The sequence below is a fragment of the Anabrus simplex genome, chromosome 4 (genome assembly GCF_040414725.1).
Source record: "Anabrus simplex isolate iqAnaSimp1 chromosome 4, ASM4041472v1, whole genome shotgun sequence".
Taxonomy (NCBI): Eukaryota; Metazoa; Arthropoda; class Insecta; order Orthoptera; family Tettigoniidae; genus Anabrus; species Anabrus simplex.
The window spans coordinates 250,721,882-250,742,914 of record NC_090268.1 but is presented as its reverse complement, the minus strand read 5'-3'; the positions used below and the strand labels follow the sequence as shown (position 1 = coordinate 250,742,914).

Below are 21,033 nucleotides of genomic sequence, written 5' to 3'. Positions count from 1 at the left end.
TTCAGTGTGACAGGTCATTACAAAGTAATACAATCTATACATTTTCTGAAGGCTTGTTTTATTGACTCTCTAATGCAAGGTAACAAATTAATTTATTGCCCTTCACATAGCAGTCTGTGTAGCATTTCTTAATTGAAGGGTCAAAACTAGAATTTTACACTTCACTAATTACTTTCTTATCTCAGCTCTAGTACTTGGTGGGATAGCCTTTTGACCTCAAAACTTCTTGACAGCTGCTCGGCATGGAATCTACTAGATTTTGGAGAGTTTCAATGGGTATTCGATGATACCAGATATTAACAATAGCCTCAATCAATTGCAGTCTTGTTCGGGGCTTCCTTTCTCTTATTCTTCTTCAGAATCGCCCACAAATTTTCTACTGGATTTAGGTCTTTCTAATTTCCAGGCCAAGACAGCGCTGTGACATTTTCTTCTTCACCTAAGAAGTCTTTGACCACTTTTGCACGATGGCAGGGTGCTGAATCATCCTGAAAAATGAATGGTTGTCCTGCAAATACTGCAAATCCTTTCCTGATGGTAACATTTTCTTCTCCAAAATTGTCTTGTGCTTCTGCCCATTGATGGTGGATTCTAGGACATCAATACGCCCAACACCATTGTATGAGAAACCCCCAGAGCATAACACTAGATGGGAACTTCAGAGTACAGTCTGGATTCAGTGCTTCACTTGTTTCCCGAAACACTCGACAACCCCAATCGCTTCCACGAATATTGACTGAATATTCACTGAAGAGAACCTTACGCCACTGCTCAACTGGCCAGTGCTGATGTTCTTTAGCCCACTGAACACGCTTCATACATTGCTGTTTGATGAGCATTGGTTTCTTTACAGGCTTTTTGGACACCAAATCAAATTTTTGCAATCTGTTCCTTACAGTTCTAGAACAAACATTAACCCCAGACGTTTCCCTCCATTTGTCTCTAAGTACTTCTGAGGTAGCAAATCTATTTTCCATACATTAATGATGCAAAGCATTGTCAGACCTTGGTGAAGTTTTCAGTTTTCTACCACATTTTCTCACTCTACCACTCGTAGGACCAGCAGTTTCTCGAAACTGGGCCAATTGTCTCCCAAATGTACTTTTGTGCACTCCCACAATTCGAGCTACCTCAGAATTAGTTTTACCACATTCACTTAATGTCACAATCCATGCAGCCTTTCTCGGTAATATATCACATTTTCTACCCATTTTTTAGTACAATTTTGCACTCTTAACTCTTTCAAGCAAAAAGAAAGAAACTGGTGAACACGAAAACTTCTATGAGGATTCAGAGGGATTATTAACAGACAAGAAGTAGGAATGCACAACAGGAAGTAGTACCTAGCAGCTGTTTACACAACAGAGACATCTGTGGATGGTCAGTAACACTAGTAGAAGCATTTACTGTTATCTGGCGGTTCAATACACACTAGCATGTAAAGTGCAAAATTTTTGTTTTCTGCCTTCAGTTAAGAAATGCTACACAGATTGCTATGTGAAGGGCAATAAATTAATTTGTTACCTTGCATCAGAGAGACAATAAAGCAAGCTTTCAGAAAATGTATAGATTGTATTACTTTGTAATGACCTGTCACACTGAAACATGAAATAGTTTGATATGAGGAGAAAATTCACCGAGTTGCTATTATTTTTTCCAGCAGTGTATGTCACCAGGTGTGGAATTGTGACTTGCGCTTATTTTGCAATAGGTTGTACCCAGTGCTTTGAGTGGTACAGACATATTTTAGATATTTTAGATATTTTATTCTTCCACCATCAAGTACAGAAAATGTACACTAGGTATTGTCAGTATAAATAAAAATAATCTATATACAATATCTTAGTAATTATGCCTGAGTCATTAGAAAAATTATTTTAGCTACCTATATTATGTCAGTTTTTGAAATACCACATTCTAGATACTCTTCTACACTATAAAATGCCTTTTTCCTTAAGAATTGTGACAGTACCCTGTTAAATGCACTATTGTCTAATGTTCGAATAGGTAGTGGAAGCTTATTGTACATCTTAAGCTGTTGATAACAGTGGCTGTTTGTGCTTTTACTAAGCCTGGAGTAAGGAGTATCCAGATCATTCTTGTATCTTGTGTCGTGCATGTGAACTGTAGATCTTTCTTTAAATTTGGAAAGATTCTCTTTCACATGCATAATATTTGTAAGAATATATAAACAGGGAACTGTCATAATTTTTAGGCTCACAAAGGAAGTTTTACAGGAGTCTCTAAATTCTAATCCAGCAATTAGACGGACTGCCTTTTTCTGCCATATAAATACATTATTTGATGTGGGACAATTTCCCCATAACCTGATCCCATACAGTATATGAGGGTGAAAGAAAGCATGATAGGATGCAAGTAGCATATCCCGACTGATGCAGGTTTTCAGTTTCCGCAACAGATACCACACCCTGGATAATCTCTTACAGAGTTCTGATGTATGTATTTCCCATGTAAGTCTTGTATCTACATGTATGCCTAATAATTTAACAGAATTACGGCAGCCATTATTTACAGTGTGATCCAAGGTAAATATGATATTTTCTGTTTTAGTGACGTTAATAGTTAATTTATTGTGATGAAACCAGTTTTCAGCAATTTTAACAGATGTGCTGACTTGGTTTTGTAGTGTTGTGATATCAACATTACTGTTTACGAAAGTTGTATCATCAGCATATAGAACTGATGTGCAGGGAACATTACATGCTAGGTCATTGATATAGACCAAAAACAGGAAAGGTCCCAAAACAGACCCTTGTGGGACACCTGCTTTAACCGTTTCCATACCAGATTTTTTATCACTTATTACCACCATCTGTCTCCTTTGATGGAGATAGGATGCCATTAATTTCAGTTCATGACCCCTTACTCCATAATAACCAAGCTTGTGAATTAGGATTTCATGCGAGACACAATCAAAAGCTTTCGTCAGGTCAATTAATGTAGCACCTGTGACTGTTTTATTCTCAAAATTATTTAATATGTCTTTGATGACACATTCAACTGCTTTTATCGTTGAATGACCCTTCCTAAATCCAAACTGTTTGTTGTAAAGCAAATTATTTCTGAAAAAGTACTCGTCGAGTTGTATAAATATACAGGATTCAATAATTTTGCTCAGAATGGGTACTATTGTTATAGGGCGGTAATTTGATGGGCACATTCTATCCCCCTTTTTAAAGATAGGTATCACTTTAGACATCTTTAAACACTCAGGAAAAACACATTGTCTAAGCATTAAATTTATTAAAAATGTCAATGGCATTAATATCATGTCAATAACTGCTTTGATTGTATTGTTAGAGAGACCATAAATGTCTTGGGTACTAGATGAATTCAAATTTGTGACAATACTTCTGACTGTTCGCAGATTTACTTCCACCCACCTAAAATCATTATTCAGTACATTTGAGGGAAGATCAAAGTTATGCAACCAGTCTGAGAAATTATGTTTACTTGCATCCCCATCTGATGAAATGCTATTATCCTGATCACATGTGCTTTCATGTGCACTGATAAAATACCTATTACACTGATCAGGTTCTAGAGGAATCACATCTTTGTTATTTAAAGTATGACTAGCACTTCTTATGATAGACCATGCAGCTTTGCATTTATTGTTCGCACTTTGGATATACCTGTCATTTGCTGCAAGTTTAGCCTCATGTATATGTTTTTTATATAATTTCCTGTAGTTTTTGAATATTTCTTTATCCTCTAAATTATTATTTAATTTATACTTATTATAATAAGCTAACATAATGCTACGCATTTTACCCAAATTAGGCGTAAACCAGTTTTTAACTCTATTTCTTGGTTTAGAGCTGTTGGCCTTTATAGTTACAACTTTTTCAGGGAAGGCTGAATTAAAATATATAATTATCATGTTAATGAAATAAGAAAATGCAAGGTTGACATCATTCATGGCATAAAGGCTAGTCCAGTCTGTTCTTATTAACTTGTCTTGGAATTCATTAACCCCTTTAATTGATATGACACGTCTGATGCATTTTAATTCTTTTGATGACTCGATGACTCTTCTCTTACAGTTAACTTTAAATTCAACCCAAATACCACCATGGTCTGACAATACATCTTGTCCTAGAAATGAACATTTGTAAAATGATTTGTGTACATTGGTTACAACATTATCTAGGCATGCATTATTTCTTGTGGGTTTACCATGTGTACAATATAAGTCATGCGATCTTAACATATTAAGGAAGTTTTGAGTATTTTGTGATACCTCTAAGATATTTACATTAAAGTCACCAGCTATAGCAATCTGTTGATCATATTTACAAGTTAAATAAGAAATCAACTTCTCTAACTGTGATATAAATAATTTTATATTGGTGTTAGGGGCACGATACACAGATACTACAACAAAATCATATTCACACAATCTAATAGCTACTGATTCACATAGGTTATTAATGCAAAAGGAGGAAACATCTATTACTTCAAATTTAAGTGATTTCTTAACATATATTGCAACTCCACCATGTGTTAGTGGGAAGTCTCTAGTAAAAATACTTCCTAATTCAAAATCATGAGGTATATATAGATTGGTCTCATCTCTAGTCAGCCAGTGCTCATTTACACACAAAACATCAGTAGGCATTTTATTGAGTATTACATCTAATTCATCCAGTTTATTTCTAATTGACTGTAAGTTAATGTGAAAAATAACTATGTTGCTCATGATTGTTTCTACTGGTTCATTGATTTTAGTGAACTGATGATAACCTAACCTAGACTGTCTACCTTGCACATTAATACTATTCTCCAATACAGTTTTAAAAGTACCTAACCTGTCTAGACTACTATAAGCATTAATATCATTCCTTGGCTCTAACACAACAGACCGACCTACATCGGTCACTTTCTCTAGTTTTTTAGAGGAATAGGAAAAGTTTTACACTCGACATCTTTAATTGCATTAGCAAACTCTAATATACTATTTACAACGTACCTTTTTCCCAACCTATTTAGGTGCAGACCATGCCAGGTATGAAATCTTCTTCCTAAATTACTTATATCTACATATTTTACATTCTTGAAGTGCCTACATATTTTCAAAAGTTCTTCATTGACCTTGTTTACCTCCTTGTTAACACAAGACCATGCCGGAAGATCGTGTCTATGAGGAACCGAAAATACCACAACATTGGTGTGATGCAACTCTTGGAGTCTTGATCTGAGGGAAGATATCATTCCCCTTGCGTTATTTCTTCCCACGTCGTTAGTCCCTGCTAGATAAACAGCAACCCCCATAGCTCCTAAATGTTTACAGTATTTTTTACTTTCTGAGGTTATGTCATTAAAATTTGCACCAGGCTTAATCACAGCAGAAACATCATGCTTGCTGTTTCTAATTAATTCTGAAGCAATATTCCTCCCCTGACTATCGGCAAAAAGTCTTATCTTCACAGATTTTCGCGAGGTTTTGCAACTTGGTTTTACAATATTCTTGTTACTTTCACTTCGAACATCCAACAAATTTACTTCAGAGCTGTTATCTACAGATTCATGAGTGCCGCTTGCAAGGGGTTCAAACCTATTCTTTAAAACAGGAAAGTGACAATCGTCCTTTATCTGCTTTTTGAAGCCCGCGTATTTTACCGGCACCGATTCCCATCGTCTACAGTTTTTAGGCCTAACTGTTTCAGTTCGCACAGGTTCATAATTCGAATCCAACTCGAACTCTAATCCACAGTTCAAATATTTACACTCCATCACATTAATCTTATCCTTAAGTGCGTCATTTTCAGCTTTAAGTTCCTCAATGTCATTTCGCAAAATATTGATAATTTCCAACGCATTTTCATGCTCTCGATCTTTAGATTTCGAACCGCCATCACCGATAACAATATTCGCAACGCACTGATCACAAAACCAGTCTTCAATTGCATTAAATTTTTCCTCCCTGGACCTCTTCCCGCACTTAAAATGCCACCAACGATCGCACAATTTACACAGGATGCCGTTTTTAACTGTTTTACGGCATTTACCGCACTTATCATCAAGTTTTACACTTACTTTCTCGGGAGTAGACATAACCGTGTTCACAATACCGCACGCCATTTTGCTGATTATCCATAAACACAAGGGCATGATTTCCAATATTTGCTTGTTGATCTTCTGGTGTGAGATCATCAAATTCCATGTATCTATCTATTTTTAAAGACGTGCCATTAAACTGTATTTCTTCTTTTAGTTTAACTTCATCTATTCCTAACCTGTTGTTATCATCATAAGTTCTAGTTAAAGGCTTGAGAAATGGCACTCACCGAGTGATGTTTGATACAATACGAACACTTCAGGTCTTTCAACAGACTGCGAAGATGTGATGGTGATGGCAGTGGCTGAAGGTCATGCTGTTTACAATGCCTGTAACCTTTCAGGGCTTTTGAATAGGAGTGCTTCTAGTAGAAATTCCTGATCATAATGCATGCCTTTTAAACTTCTGGTATTGCTCTTCTTCAGTGTGGTATAAATTATTATCTTCTGTTTCCTACTTAGTCCTTCATTAGCGGTATTTACCTGTTTTTTTAATGATTTAATTTCTTGAAGCTCCCTTTCTAGTTCAGCATTATTTTTCTTTTCTTTCAATCTTCTGCTAAAAAAGTAACCTTCCTCTGGAGATGCTTGTCTTTTTTAAGATGAATTCCCTCTGATTATCAGCACTAACCTGTGATTTATCACCATCACTAAAGCATACAGAGCTAATAGTAGTGGAGTCTAGTATGGATTAATCACGAGTGGAAGGAACATCTAATTTGGTAGACTGGTGTTGATATGGAGATCTTCTTACTCTGATGTTTCGTGATAAATATTCTGGAAGATTACGAAAAATATATGGGACTGCTGTGGATCGAGTTTCCATCCCTGTCTTGGACTTTCCAATTTTTCACCGTTAATAACAAAACTGTCACATTTTTGGATAAGTTTGGCCGCAAAATGCAGATCACGGATACGACTTTTATCACTTAAAGGCAGATCTTGACGTGGGATAACCTTGACCACTTTGAGAACAGAGTGGTATCTTTTGGGAGTGAAAAAATTGCCGTTTCTCATTCAAATGTTTATCGTAACCCGACTTGCAACTTGGGACATAGCAAGATGTATGTACAGTATATTCAGATGTAGTAAATTGAAGCGTATTCCAAAGTATACGTCCTACTTGTCAAATGCGTAATATTTTTCACTTTTCAGTTCATGAAAAGTTAACACCAGATATTTTGCACGTACAAAACTGGATAACGTATAAAACTACTGAAAAGGACCACAAAATGTTTATACACTTCCACATAAAGCTGACAAAAAGTGCGCGTACTTGGACCTTTTATCGACAGCAGCGCTGCAGGTGGCGGAGAACATGTACACAGTGTCTGATAACGTGTGATTCAGAGAGAGTCGTCACACTATTCATTTCTATTTGTCCTGATACAATCATTTGACCAGTACTCTGTATGGTTCCAAGAAAGAGCAGCAGCAGTTGCAAGTCTTCGAGAAGAAAGTTTATAGGAAAATATTTTTTCCATGGTTCGATCCTATCTCTCAAAGCTGGCAGAAAAGATCTAATTTTGAGATTTACACCCTGTCTCAACAACACACTATAACAGGTGTGTTAGAATTCAACAGACTGAGCTGGGCTGGACATGTACTGAGGATGCAGGATAATAGAGCATCAGTAGATCTGTACAAGGGATCTCTTAATGGGAAAAGACTTTGAGGAAGACACCAAAGCACCTGGAAGAAGGAGATCATCAGTACTGAGAATGCAGGATAAGAGCACCAGTAGATCTATACAAGGGATTGCTTAATGGGAAAAGACCTTCAGGAAGACCCTGAAGCACCTGGAGGAAGCAGACCAAGGTATGCTGGACCCTCCAAATTGATAACTGGGAAGAGCAGGCACAAGATTGAAAAGGATGGAAGAGGATTGTGAGATTGGCACGGGAACTTCACGCCCCTCAGAAGCCTACAGATTGAGTGTATTATTATTATTATTATTATTATTATTATTTATTTATTTATTTATTTATTTATTTATTTATTTATTTATTTATTTATTTATTTATTTATTTATTTATTTATTTATTTATTGTTATTGTTGTAAAGCCTCCGTGGCTCAGATGGCAGCGCGTCGACCTCTCACCGCTGGATACCGTGGTTCAAATCCCGGTGACTCCATGTGAGATTTGTGCTGGACAAAGCGGAGGCGGGACAGGTTTTTCTCCTGGTACTCCGGTTTTCCCTGTCATCTTTCATTCCAGCAACACTCTCCATTATCATTTCATAGCATTTATCACTCATTAATAAATCACCTTGGGAGTGGCGACCCCATTGTAATAACAGCCTATATATGTTTCATTCATCACATCCCTATATATGTTTCATTCATCACATCCCTGACCCGGTCAATGACTGGAAAACAGGTTGTAGGTTTTCATTTTCATTATTGTTATTATTGTTATTAAAGTAATTTACGTCCCTCCTGTCCTCAAACCATCTTGGCCAGGGATTCCAATGTTAAACACCAGCTCCTGGCTTCAACATCAGATATGCTCTTATTTTTCCCTCCTGCCACTACTTGACTTTTAACCCTCTCCTCTGTTGACAAAGTTACTATTTTGAATCTGTTTGTGTCTTTTGTCAAGACAGTCGGAACCTGGCAAGTTCCTATTTTATTCTCTTTACTATGATACGTTAGCATTTATAACTTTTTGTTCAGAATGACTTCCACAGTATTACTTTGTCTTCTATCATAGATTCTGTTGTGTCATGGTTTTTCAAGTGTGCGTTTGTATGAGTTGCAACAATATTTCTTTATTTATTGTTATATTATGATGCTAATTTATATAATTTTCCCTGTGTGAAATCTTGTTAATAATAATACAGTAAAACCACGTTAAGACTTCTCTGCAGGGGACAAGGAAAAAGAATGTGTTAAGCGAGAAAACATACTACTGAATGCATGAATAAAAGCTGTCCAACAAGGATATGGAAACACCAGATCCGATTTTGTCCATTGTGAGGGGATTTTACGTCGTATATCCACGGGTACAGTGAAAACTCTTGAGTAGAGAGTATTAAAAGGTGTAAAAAAACTTGAGAGAACAAATATGAAAACTTACTTCGCTGGGCTAATAAAATAGCAATAGTGCACTGAAAAGTGTTAAAAACACCAAACAAATATGAAAACATTTGAATGGGGCCCGTAAAAATATCGAAGTATAATTGCAGATCACACTCTGTCTAAAAAGAAATGTTAGTAGAAGCCTTTTATTTCGGAACAGTGGGTTATTAAACATTACTTTTCTGGTCACACACTTAGACAGTGAATTTGAGGTTATACACAGCCATGTGCGACTGCAACAGAATTACTTTAGCCATCATTTTGAATCAAACAATACTTTGATCGACCTGAACAACTTGAGTGAACAAGTCGAAACTGGAAGGTGCGAGTTTCAACATTCACACCAACTCTGCACGCTTAAAGATGTGGATGCCACTATGCTAGTTGACTTGCTGACAAACATTTTGTCCTCATTAGTTAGGAATTTTGAGCCTCCGTGGCTCAGGCAGCAGTGCGCTGGCCTCTCACCGTTATGATACCGTGGTTCAAATCCCGGTCACTCTGTGTGAGATTTGTGCTGGACAAAGCGGAAGCGGGGCAGGTTTCTCTCCGGGTACTCCGGATTTCCTTGTCATCTTTCATTCCAGCAACCCTCTTCACTATCATTTCATTTCATCTGTCGGTCATTAATCATTGCCCCAGAGGAGTGCGACAGGCCTTGGCAGCCGGCACAATTCTTATCATCGCCGCAATGGGCTTCATTCATCCCATCCCTGACCCGGTCATTGACTGGAAAACAATTTAGTAAGCAGTTTCACAACCTTTTCCGTATCCATAATTAGGCTATCACAAGACAAATATGCACCACGCTGCTCAACTTCTCACGATTATGTTCCAGATGTGGGTTATCACGCAACAAATATTTGTTACCCTTCATGTACAACTAAACATGAAATATATTTCTAACTTCTGAATGAAATGTGAAATACAAGCACAAAAAGGCTTCATTGTGTTATTCCGCAGTCTGACTGCTAACTGGCAAGCAAAACTGAGAATTTCTGAGGTTAACGGCTTGCACCCCAAAGGTGAAAGTTATCCTTTGAAATTCAAGAATTCAAGACCTTTTCCCTTTATCACGCAACTGCGGTGAGGCTCTTACCCGAGTTGGAAATCACGTTCCTTCTACAAGGAATGACAAATAACACTTTCAGGGCTAGGAAAAATGTGATCGTAGTAAGCGGTAGTAGCAAATTTGTGATGCGATAAGTGAGTTATTTTTATATAGATTTAATACGATGAGAACTGGGAGTTCAAATTTACGACGTTCTAAATGGGAAAATGTTAATGAGGAACACACTAACAAGGTTTCACTGTATCATCTAGACCAGGGATGGAGAACCTTTACCGACTAGCTTGTCAGTTAAGGTCTTGTTTATTACTTTTTACTGTCTAGTATGCTATCATCAAACCCCTCATTTAACTTAATATAGGTATTAGAATGCATTACATATAAATCAATTCAAATGTATGTTTCATGATTGTATTTTGCACACATCACTTGAAACTTACATTTTTTAAACAGGCAAATTTTAAGAATAAGGTGCATTTTTGCTTTAACCTAATGACATGTACAATAAATATGGCCACAGAATTGAGATATAGTTCTTTTATTAAAATTTTCTTTCTTTCTTAATCAGTTTAACCCCTCAGCGCCGACCTCTATACGTGGTATAGACCCCCTTTTCTTCCGTAGCCGCCGACCTCTATACGTGGTATAGACCCATACATGGTTTCGCATTTACGGCTATAGCGCGAAGAGTTTTGGTGTTATGGATATGCAAATTGTTTTGTTTCCAAGAAGACATTTTCGGGTTTATCAGTGTTCCAAATAAGTATTGAAAATCGTTAAAGTGTAGCTGCTTTTGCAAGGATAAGTATATGTCAATTATGTCTGAGCACCAATCCCTGCTTTTTTAATAGTCCGTTTGCTTCATTCTTTCCCACAGAACAAAATAAAGAAATGATGATCTGAGAAGTTTGTCTTTTCGTGTGATGTTCTTTGCTCTAATTTTGTATTAAGAGTGCGGTTTATTTATTATATTTGTCTTTATTTCTCAGCTTGTAGTCTTTTCGTAACTCTCTACGAGTACTCTGTATAGGCATCAGTTAGTCTGCTTTCTGTCATACGACACGAGAAGCAGTTGTGCATGGTATATATCTCGTTTGAAAGACGATGTATCGACCTTTTAATCTGAAATATGTATCGAGTTGTTTTGATTCGTCATAAATGTTATTCCCCTCATTCAGTTTCGTCCTGCCGCTTTCGGTCCCACTGCAGCTTCATCAGTTTGTGTGACGCACCGCGCTCAATGGCTAGCTCCTGCTGAGTGTAGCGTGCTTGAAATATTGTATAATTCAAATGAAAGTTTAGTCGGAAGTAGTAGTGGCAGTATTAGCAGTAGTGATAATGAAATAGATGATGTAGCAGTGGTAAATGATGAGAGTGACGATGAGGAGGAATCAGTACTTGGAAATTTCGTGTAGGAGGCTATAGATACGCATACAGGTCAAAGGGAAGCTTTCAACAGTGAATTATGATTCCTAGATTTTTCAATAATATTTAGACAAGTCACAGGGACAAACATTGAGGAATTATCTTATCAATTTCAGCTGATGGAAGGTTTGTTTACGTAGTACAAAATACGCTTCTCGGGCGGGAAACGAAATATTCAAGGCCGGCGCGCATCAGATAATACAGTTCCATGGTTGCAGGAAATACGTTTTATCAGGAAATTAGCACCCAAGAGTGAGAAATCCAAACCTCAGAGACATTGTATCGCGTGTTCAAAACACGGTGAAAAGAAGACATCGGTGTACTGCTGCCAGGAGTGTGCCTTGGGTCTCTGTCTCGAAGAGTGCTTCGAACTCTACGGAACTAAATTACTAAGGAAATGTGAAACAATTATGTAATTATCTTCATGTACATAGTTCTACCATAAGGAATTCCAAATTTCGTGAATATCGGGCCACTCTTATACTAGTAGTAACGCTTTAAGTGAATCAATGTATTTCAGTCGCGTGTAGTTGAAATCTCATCCGGCCGAGGGATAGGAAGCTCTTTAAACGGCTGCGACGCTGAGGGGTTAACCCTCGAGGGTTGGTTTTTCCCGCGGACTCAGCGAGAAATCCCACCTATACCGCCTCAAGGGCAGTGTCTGTGAGCATGAGACTTTGGGTCAGGGGATACAATTGGGGAGGAAGACCAGTGCTCCGCCCGGACGGCCTCTCCTGCTGTGCTGAACTTGGGCCTTGTGGGGGGATGTCAATATCGGAAGGGATAGACAGGGAAGCGGCCGTGGCCTTAAGTTAGATACCATCCTTGCACTTGCCTAGAAGAGAAATGGGGAAACCACGGAAAACTACTTCGAGGATGGCGGAGGTGGGAATTGAACCTCTCGCTACTCAGTTGACCTCCGGAGGCTGAGTGGACCTGTTCCAGCCCTCGTACCACTTTTCAAATTTCGTGGTAGAGGTGGTAATCAAATCCAGATCTCCGGGGATGGCAGCTAATCACACTAACCACTACACCACAGAGGCGGACTATTAAAGCATTCTGTTCAAATATGCTATGTAGTTGATTTTAAACGTATTTATCACATGTTAAAAACATTAAAACGTGTTAGTATGTTGTCTGGCGTGCCACAGAAGTCGTGTTCATGTGTTGTGTAGTGGCACGCGTCATAGGTTCGCCATCCCGGATCTAGACGATTACTATTCAGAACAGGTTTTAAGTAAATAATAAAATAACAGTTTTAAAGGTGATTTTATTTGATAAACATTTTTTGTTGACTTATTTCAGGCCAATACTCAGCAGCCCGAACAATTTGAAGCTCCTGACAAGGATTTCATGATCGTTGCCTTGGACTTGCTATCTGGACTGGCAGAAGGACTGGATGGCCATATAGAAAAATTGGTTGTCAACTCTAGTATTATGCAGCTTCTTTACCAATGTATGCAAGATCCGATGCCAGAGGTCAGGCAGAGCTCATTTGCTTTGCTTGGGGATCTGACTAAAGCATGTTTTCAACATGTTCTGCCCTGTATATGTGAGTATTTTTAATGTGTCTCGACTGCATTCACAGTCAGGCCATATATTATACAGTACAAGTCTGTTATTGAACTCAGAATGGCAAAAAATTTACTCTTTGCGGCAGTTTGTTGTATGCAATTTTTCGTAAAAGCCTGGAAAGTTACAATAAAAAGAAATAAAAAAATATCTCTTTGAAACGTTGATCAGTTTGTTCAAAACCTCACTTTTTCACAGCTAATTTTCGTAAATTCCTATATCAACCTGTGTAATATTCTTGGGTGACAATGAGAAGCCTTTTACTGATTCATCCATTATTACGGGCTAATACGGGCGCGTTAGTTTTTATCCGTTATCGGTATTCATATACTCTACTCCAGCATATATGTTGAATGCGATTGATCATCTTCTGTATCGATTTATCACTACGCACGACCAAATCGATCTTCAGTGAGACAGAGCTCTCCTCACTACTCCGACTGGTGTAAACAAACACTGGGAGAACATGTTTTCGCATTAAGTGCAGTGACAGCAGTTGTTAACTCCTTAGAAATAAAAGCTGAAGTAAACGATAATTAATTTTAATGCTAGGTACTGAATAAAAGTCAGATACAGTGGTATGCGTAACTAATTTTAGAGTTTATGTTATGTATTTTCACGTCTTGTTAAATTCCAGGAAGGCTGTTTCCATGTAAATTTGTAGTGAAAAGTTTATTATTGTATAGGGAGCTTGAAATATGTTTTCATAATACATGTGCGGTAACCTAGGTTAGGTGACCCTGTTCGAAGAACGAAAATGGAAATGTTTGCCACACGCCTCTAGATGATGCTATTTCAATTTTAAGAATGGAGCAGAATATGCGTGTTCAGACCATTGGAATTAGAAAATACGTGTTAATGAGCAAGCCGCTGCTTGGAAAACCTCTGCAAATTGCTGTTTCATACCATTTTAAATATTTTTTTGTGTAAGTTTGGTATCTTTGCCGACTTTTATGGAAAATCATCTATAACATAATGAGAACGTTAAACCAAAGCAGTTTTGTATTCACTGACAAACATCTGCCAAAAGGAAGGGTTAACCAAGGACTCGCCGTTCTTCATCATCATCATCAAGTTTCCACTCCAGTTTCCCGGGTGTGGTTTACGGGCGCTCTCCATTTTAGTCTATTCATGTACCACTGCTTCGTCAAAACTTCCCAATTGATTCCTTTGGATGTGATATCTTCCTTCACTTGGTCCTGCCATCTCCTCCTAGGTTTTCCAACAGGTCCCTTTCTAGCAATCTCAGAATGCAACCATTGTTTTGCAATTCTTCTTTCTGACATACGTTTGACGTGACCAAACCATCGGAAACTTTCCATAGTTATGCTATATTCACTCCTGTATTAGACCCCTCGCATGTTAGATCCACTTTAATTGGTTTTCCGTGGTTTCCCATTTTCACACCAGGCAAATGCTGGGCTTGTACCTTAATTAAGGCCACGGCCGCTTCCTTCCCACTCCTAGCCCTTGCGTGTCCCATCGTCGCCATAAGATATATCTGTGTCGGTGCGGTGCTAAAAAAACCCTTGGCTTTTCGAGACGAAGAAAATGGAAAAAAAAAATCTCGCATACCCCTTTCCGACCTGAAAGAAAACTGGGGGTGTGAATTTTTGTTTGTATGTCAAAAACTGACTAAAATGCACATCAATACACATATTGATAGTTTATTTTATAAAATTAAAACTAACATCCAAAAAAAAAGGACCCACACAATTGTGCGTGTCAGGACTTACTTCACACATTACACACACAGAAAAATTCAGCTCAGTACATGTTCAAATGTTCTAATTCATAGTATGAAACAACTTAAAGCAGTTAAAATCCTTGTTCAAACACAAATACACATTACACTTCGTACATCGTGTACGAGTTCGACTCTTGCAGTCCTTTTGGCGGCAGCACCTTGCCGATTTTAATTCATCAACTACAGGCCAGTGGTCATAGCCATCGAGTCTCTTGTCCAGAGCAGGGATTTTCGCGACTCTAGTTCTCGATGCGTCAGTGCTGGAGCAGTCATCTTCTGTTGAATGTCTACGTTTTTTGGTTGGTGCAGCAATTAGGGCTTCTGAGACAGCTGTTCGAAACCCAAGCAAGTCCAAATTATCCTTGGCAGGAATATGAGCCTTTCTGCAATCCTCCCGGTATTCCATCCATGCATTTACCAAGGCGAAGTCCAAGAAATGCAGGGATACCTTGAGGGTCCATTTTTTGGTTTTTATCCATGTACGGTAGCACTCCATTTGCTGGTCACAAATATCAACACCACCCGTACATGGATTGTAACAGCGTACAACAAAGGGACATGGTACCTCATTATATTTTCCCTCTTTCTTAGACCATCTTTTCACATTTGCCACTGGTTCTGCTCCACTACATGTTGACAAAAGTGTAACACACTTGCTATCTCGCCATTTCACTGCTACCAACTTCTCATCGCTTCTACAAAATTCTTCATAGTCACCCTGTCTAAGCTTTGAATCATGACTGAAATGTACCCCTTTCAACCTATTAAGCATGATGGTGCCTGTACCCTCCAGATTAAGTTCTATCAACTTATTCATCAGTCCCACGGTTGTGAAGAAGCGATCAAAATATACATAACTACCAGGTGGGAGAGTCTGTACTAATCGCAGAACTACTGAAGGCCCTAGTCCCAATTGTCTCTCTGGTAATGGTGTGGTTGTGCCCTGGTAAATTTTGAAGTCTACTACTAATCCAAAAGAGGTAGTAATAACGAAATTCTTTAGTCCTACTGGCCTTGGTTTATTCTTCACATACTGTCTGAGCTTACACCACCCAGTAAACGGGATCATTTGTTCATCGACCGAGTAGGACTTGGATTCACGTGGGATGGCAAGACATTTCTTACGAACAGTGTCAATAATTGGTTGCACCTTCCACAGTCTGTTAGTTGAAACTTCTTCAGAATTCACTGCAACTGTCTCCACAAAATGTAAACACTGTCTAAGATCGAAAAACCTGTCTCTAGCTATTGCAGATGCCACAATGTCCAATCGTACATCATCACGCCAATACATTCTCATTCGTGGATACGGAATATTCCCCATAACTATATTTACTCCAAAGAATTTTTTAATTTCGGATGCACTAGTTTTCAATTCTTTTCCATTCTTAGACAATGAGTAATTGTTGGTGTAGTAGGCAGTAGTTTCAAAAAAAGTCATCTGGGAAGTATTCTGAGAAATATTCCAATGGCCTCTTGACTGTGTGGTCCTGAAAAAATGAAAAAAAAACGTCTGAGGCCATTGAATACTTTCTGTTAATCTACAAAATGCAATTAAAAATAAAACTAGTGCTTACCACTGTTTCCACGTAATTAAAGGGTGACGGTGTAGGTTTCGATAAAAAAGGCTTCCGTCTCCAGAGTAAAGGTCTAGAATTTGGAGTGGGTGCTGGTAATTTTGGCGATGGTACTGCATCAGGTTCATTTCCTTCACTGTCACTTTCAGAATTGCACAACACTTCTGGTCTTTCAAGAAGACCAGCAGAATTATCATCATCATCATCATCATCATCATCCGAGAGACCTTCAATTTCAGAGTCACTTCCTTCTAGCAATTCCAAAATTTTTCCTTCGTCATTTTCCAGTGATTCGAACTCTGAAATATAAAATAAATGAGGCATGTAAATGAGTACTTTTGGCCTTACTACTACCTAGTTCTGTTTGCTCGTGTAAGCAATATCACGACATACAGGATTTATTATGAAAAATTAGATTATACTAAAGCAATATCACAAGAACTCAAGTGTGACAACACAGCACTCCATTATGCATCGTCTGTAAGAAGACCTAGCCCGCACAATTGTGCGTATCAAAATTCAAAACCTCGTGGTATCACATACGATGATGTATCTTCAAAATTTACATTCACTAACCAATATACACACTTCACTGAATATATTCCACTATTCAGTAAAGCTTCTAGATAAATATAAACGCAATAAATAAATACTTACTTTTGGCACTACTGCTTCCCGCCATCTCGCCGATCAACTGTGCTTTTTAAACTCTTCTTACTTTGCCCTGGCGGTCAAACGCTAACTAAAAACAATTGAAATACGCGCCACGTGTCCCGCACAATCACTGCAGTCCGGTCTAGCGCCGAGAAAACGTCAAATACAGTCAGGGATAAATAAAATACGAACCCGCACAATTGTGCGTACACGGTCTGAAAGGGATATAAGACCCCCCCCCCCCCCCAACATAATTTGTTAGAGAAGAATGATTCTGCTTCGAAGCGGGTACAAGCCGTACTGCAGCTGTGATGACATCACATAAATTTGTGAATAGTTTTGTCCATATGACCCATGCAATGAAAACACAGGTCAAAGTCTCGCGGTATATCTCTGTTTCGTAGTTAAGAAACATCAGTCTCCTTAGCATAATCCACCTGCAGCCCCGATGACGTCACACAAATAGGTGAATAGTTTCGTGTCCAATCCGCCCATTGCAAGCATGCATCAGTCATGTCCACCAGCGTAATGGTTAGCACAATTAGCTGCCGTTCTCAGGAGCCTGAGTTTGATTCCTGGTCCTGTATTACCAGAGATTTATGAATGGCAGGAAGGTTGTTATGCGATAAAAGTGGTACGTGCAGCTCCCCTCCACTGGGGGCGTGTCTAAGAAGAGATGCACTACCTTGGGATGAGAAAACGAGTTTACATTAGTTGAGAAATATTCATGCTTGTTGCCATGAGTATAGCAGGCGAGATCATTAACAAAATGATCATTTAATATCTCGTAACTTGGGCCAATTTAGGTTTTTTGGAGAAAAGTACAATCCATCATAAGTATTGTTTTACTGCCAACTTACCGAACAAATAATAATAATAATAATAATAATAATAATAATAATAATGATTTTACATCCCCACTTAAAACACATTACCGTCACACCTGTAGATATCCGTATATGTGGCAAACTTTCTTGTTATTTATTGTTTCAGTCATGGAACTTTTGGCATTATTTCGACACTGGATAGCATACCTAACCTAAACAATGCGGTCTCCCTTATCTCGTCTACAGTGTTTTTTAGGTAAATCCTGATGTGATAAATGTAGAGAACAAGCATGAATATATTTAAAAATAAGGGTCGGGCTCTCAACAGCTGCAGTTATCAAAAGGATGCTTCCAATCACTATGTATTACATTCGGAAATACAACTCAAAATAACATATGCTAATTATCAGCTGGTGGTTTGGCACGTTTTCTACAGCACTGCTTTTTTCAGGAGTGGCTTCTGCTGCACATACACCAACTGGGAATATCAGAGTCCATCTCTAAAAACCAATTGGGAATACAGTAGAACCTCGATAATTCAAAATCGGTTAATTCAAAATCCCGCCTAATTCGAAGAAGCTCTTGTTCCCGGAAACATGAGATACGGTTTTGCATGTTATTTAAATGGTTTAATTCGAAATAACGATAATTTGTAATTTGCAGTACATTACCAAAATTGACTTTTAATTTGAAACTGCCTTTACATTTCAAGACAATAGTATGTTAGAGAGTAATTTAAATTCAAAATTTATCTGCGTCATGATAGAACGTGTCTTCCGGAATGTGCAGGGGTATCTTTCTGCACTTTCACACACTTCGGTGTGTCTGCATTGTGCTTCATAATTGCTAAGTTCGAGTGAAATCGGAATTCTTTTGTGTTCAACGTTTTAAGGAATGCCGTAATATCACACAGGCAGGCAGTGTGCGGAGAAACAGAATCCGCGAACAGTGCCGATGCAAGTGATAAATATCATTATGGATCCGTATTGAAGATACTATATGTAGGATGCTTTTTTATTTTTTATTTTTATTTTTATTTTATTATTTATTTATTTATTTTATTTATTTTATTTATTTTATTTTTATTTTTATTTCCATATGAGACATGTTTCGCCTTTCATTGAAGGCATCATCAGTCACCGTACTACCTCAAGGCATAAATCATTGTTTACAATTTTAATGTATTGAATAGGTGATATTATAAACTAATCCGCATTCTACAAACACTGGCGGTGCCGACAGTTGACAGAAAAGCGTGGCTCATATAATCAATTCGTAGGCACCGAACAATATTGTCATTGCCGATGAAACTGCACTGCTTTGTTTTAATGCCGAGCCCAAACGGTCTTATGGTACTAAAGGAGAAAGTGCCAGCCGGAAAATCGTGTAAGGATGAGAGTCATTCTACTGTGTTGCAATGCACACGGAAGCGAGAGAATTCCTCCCCTCATCTTAGGGAAGTTTGATAGGCCACAATGTTTTAAGGGCGTCAGGCACTTACCGTGCATGTACAAGGCATCTAAAAATGCAAAAAATGGAGTAATCCAAAAAATAATGCATTTGTACAGGGGAACCACCACAATTTATCCTCGTCTTAGAATCGTGTGATTGTTTTTCTTTCGTTGCATGAGGTTATGTTTGTCAGTGATTTAACCAAGTGCATTATTTGAACATAAATGCACCTTGTTGGATACATTTTGGAAATACTTTTTTCCATGGCATTTGAAAGGTTTAAACTGTGAATGAAGGTGATTGCATGCATTAATGGGCCTTAGAATACTTTTTGAAGCGGCAAGCGTTTACATTTCTGAAGTACGAGAGATGTGCCATGGCGGGAAATCGTACAAGGATAGAGCGACTGTATTGTGTTGTCATGCAGAAGGAAGCGAGGGACTTTCTCCCCTCATCATAGGGAAGTTTGATTAGCCACGTTGTTTTAAGGGCACCGGGTACTTTCTGTGCGAGTACAGGGCATCTAAAATGCATACAGTACAGTAATCCAATCAATAAAGCACCTGCACATGGGAGCCAGCAGATTTCTCCTCGTCTTTGAATCGTGCTTTTTTCTTTCTTTCCTTCTTCCTTTTGTTGCGAGAGGTTATGTTCGTCAGTGAGTTATCCAAGTGCATTATTTGAATACTCTAAATGCACCCTCTTGGATGCATTTTGGAAATAAGTTTTTTCCCACGGCATTTGAAAGGTTTAAATTGTGAATCAAGGTTAAATGCATGTAGTAACGGGTCTTAAGAATATTTTGTGACGCTTCAAGGGTTGGCATTTCTTTACTACGTGTTGGCGGTTAATTCGAAATCACGTATTTTGAAGTCCGATTTTTGCGTCCCAACAACTTCAAATTAACAAGGTTTTACTGTACTAGCATCACTCATACCTCAGTCACTTTCATATTGTCGAAGCCAAGAATGAGCCTGAGACAGGTCAATGAAAGTAACAAATTTGATATAGCCCATACCAGAAGACATAGTGCATTGTAAACACTACACCTCGCCAGCAAAGGCATTATTTTATAAGCCCTGCGGAAAAAGTTTTAATATTGGTCTTCTCTTATTCTTCACACCTTTAATATTTACCTCTCATCTTCAGAAATGATAGATGTAGTTTACGCTGTACCCGCGGATACAAGACATAAAATGAACTCATGTCGGAGGAAATTGCATCCTTGTTTTTCTTATTAAATCCATCTACTTTACACAGGCAAAAGTAGGTTACTGGTATGGTCCTTGGGATTGTGCCAAATCATGCCTTTCTTGAATAGAAGGGCCTAAATCCCCTATGGCTCTACTCTCGTAGGTTTTCAAGGCACGTTTTACAAATTATTTGGAGAGCCCATTCCATGTACAGGTTTCCTAATTTTACTTTAAAATACGCATAATTCACTAATGCAGTTACTGGGCTATTCTGCCCCTTAACATATGGGTGATGGGCCCCAAGGTATCTTGTAGTACACTCGCCAGCGGTAGGAGACTGCCCCCAAGAAATCT

General features: G+C 38.2%; 1 protein-coding gene across 1 annotated transcript in view; it reads left to right on the top strand.

Annotated features, from left to right (window-relative positions):
- Positions 1-21,033, top strand: part of Tnpo (transportin 1) — a 341,883-nt gene that overhangs the window by 101,033 nt on the left and 219,817 nt on the right. Inside the window, exon 13 of the mRNA XM_067145500.2 lies at positions 12,963-13,209. Coding sequence (XP_067001601.1) covers positions 12,963-13,209 — 247 coding nt within the window. The remainder of the gene's footprint in view (positions 1-12,962; positions 13,210-21,033) is intronic.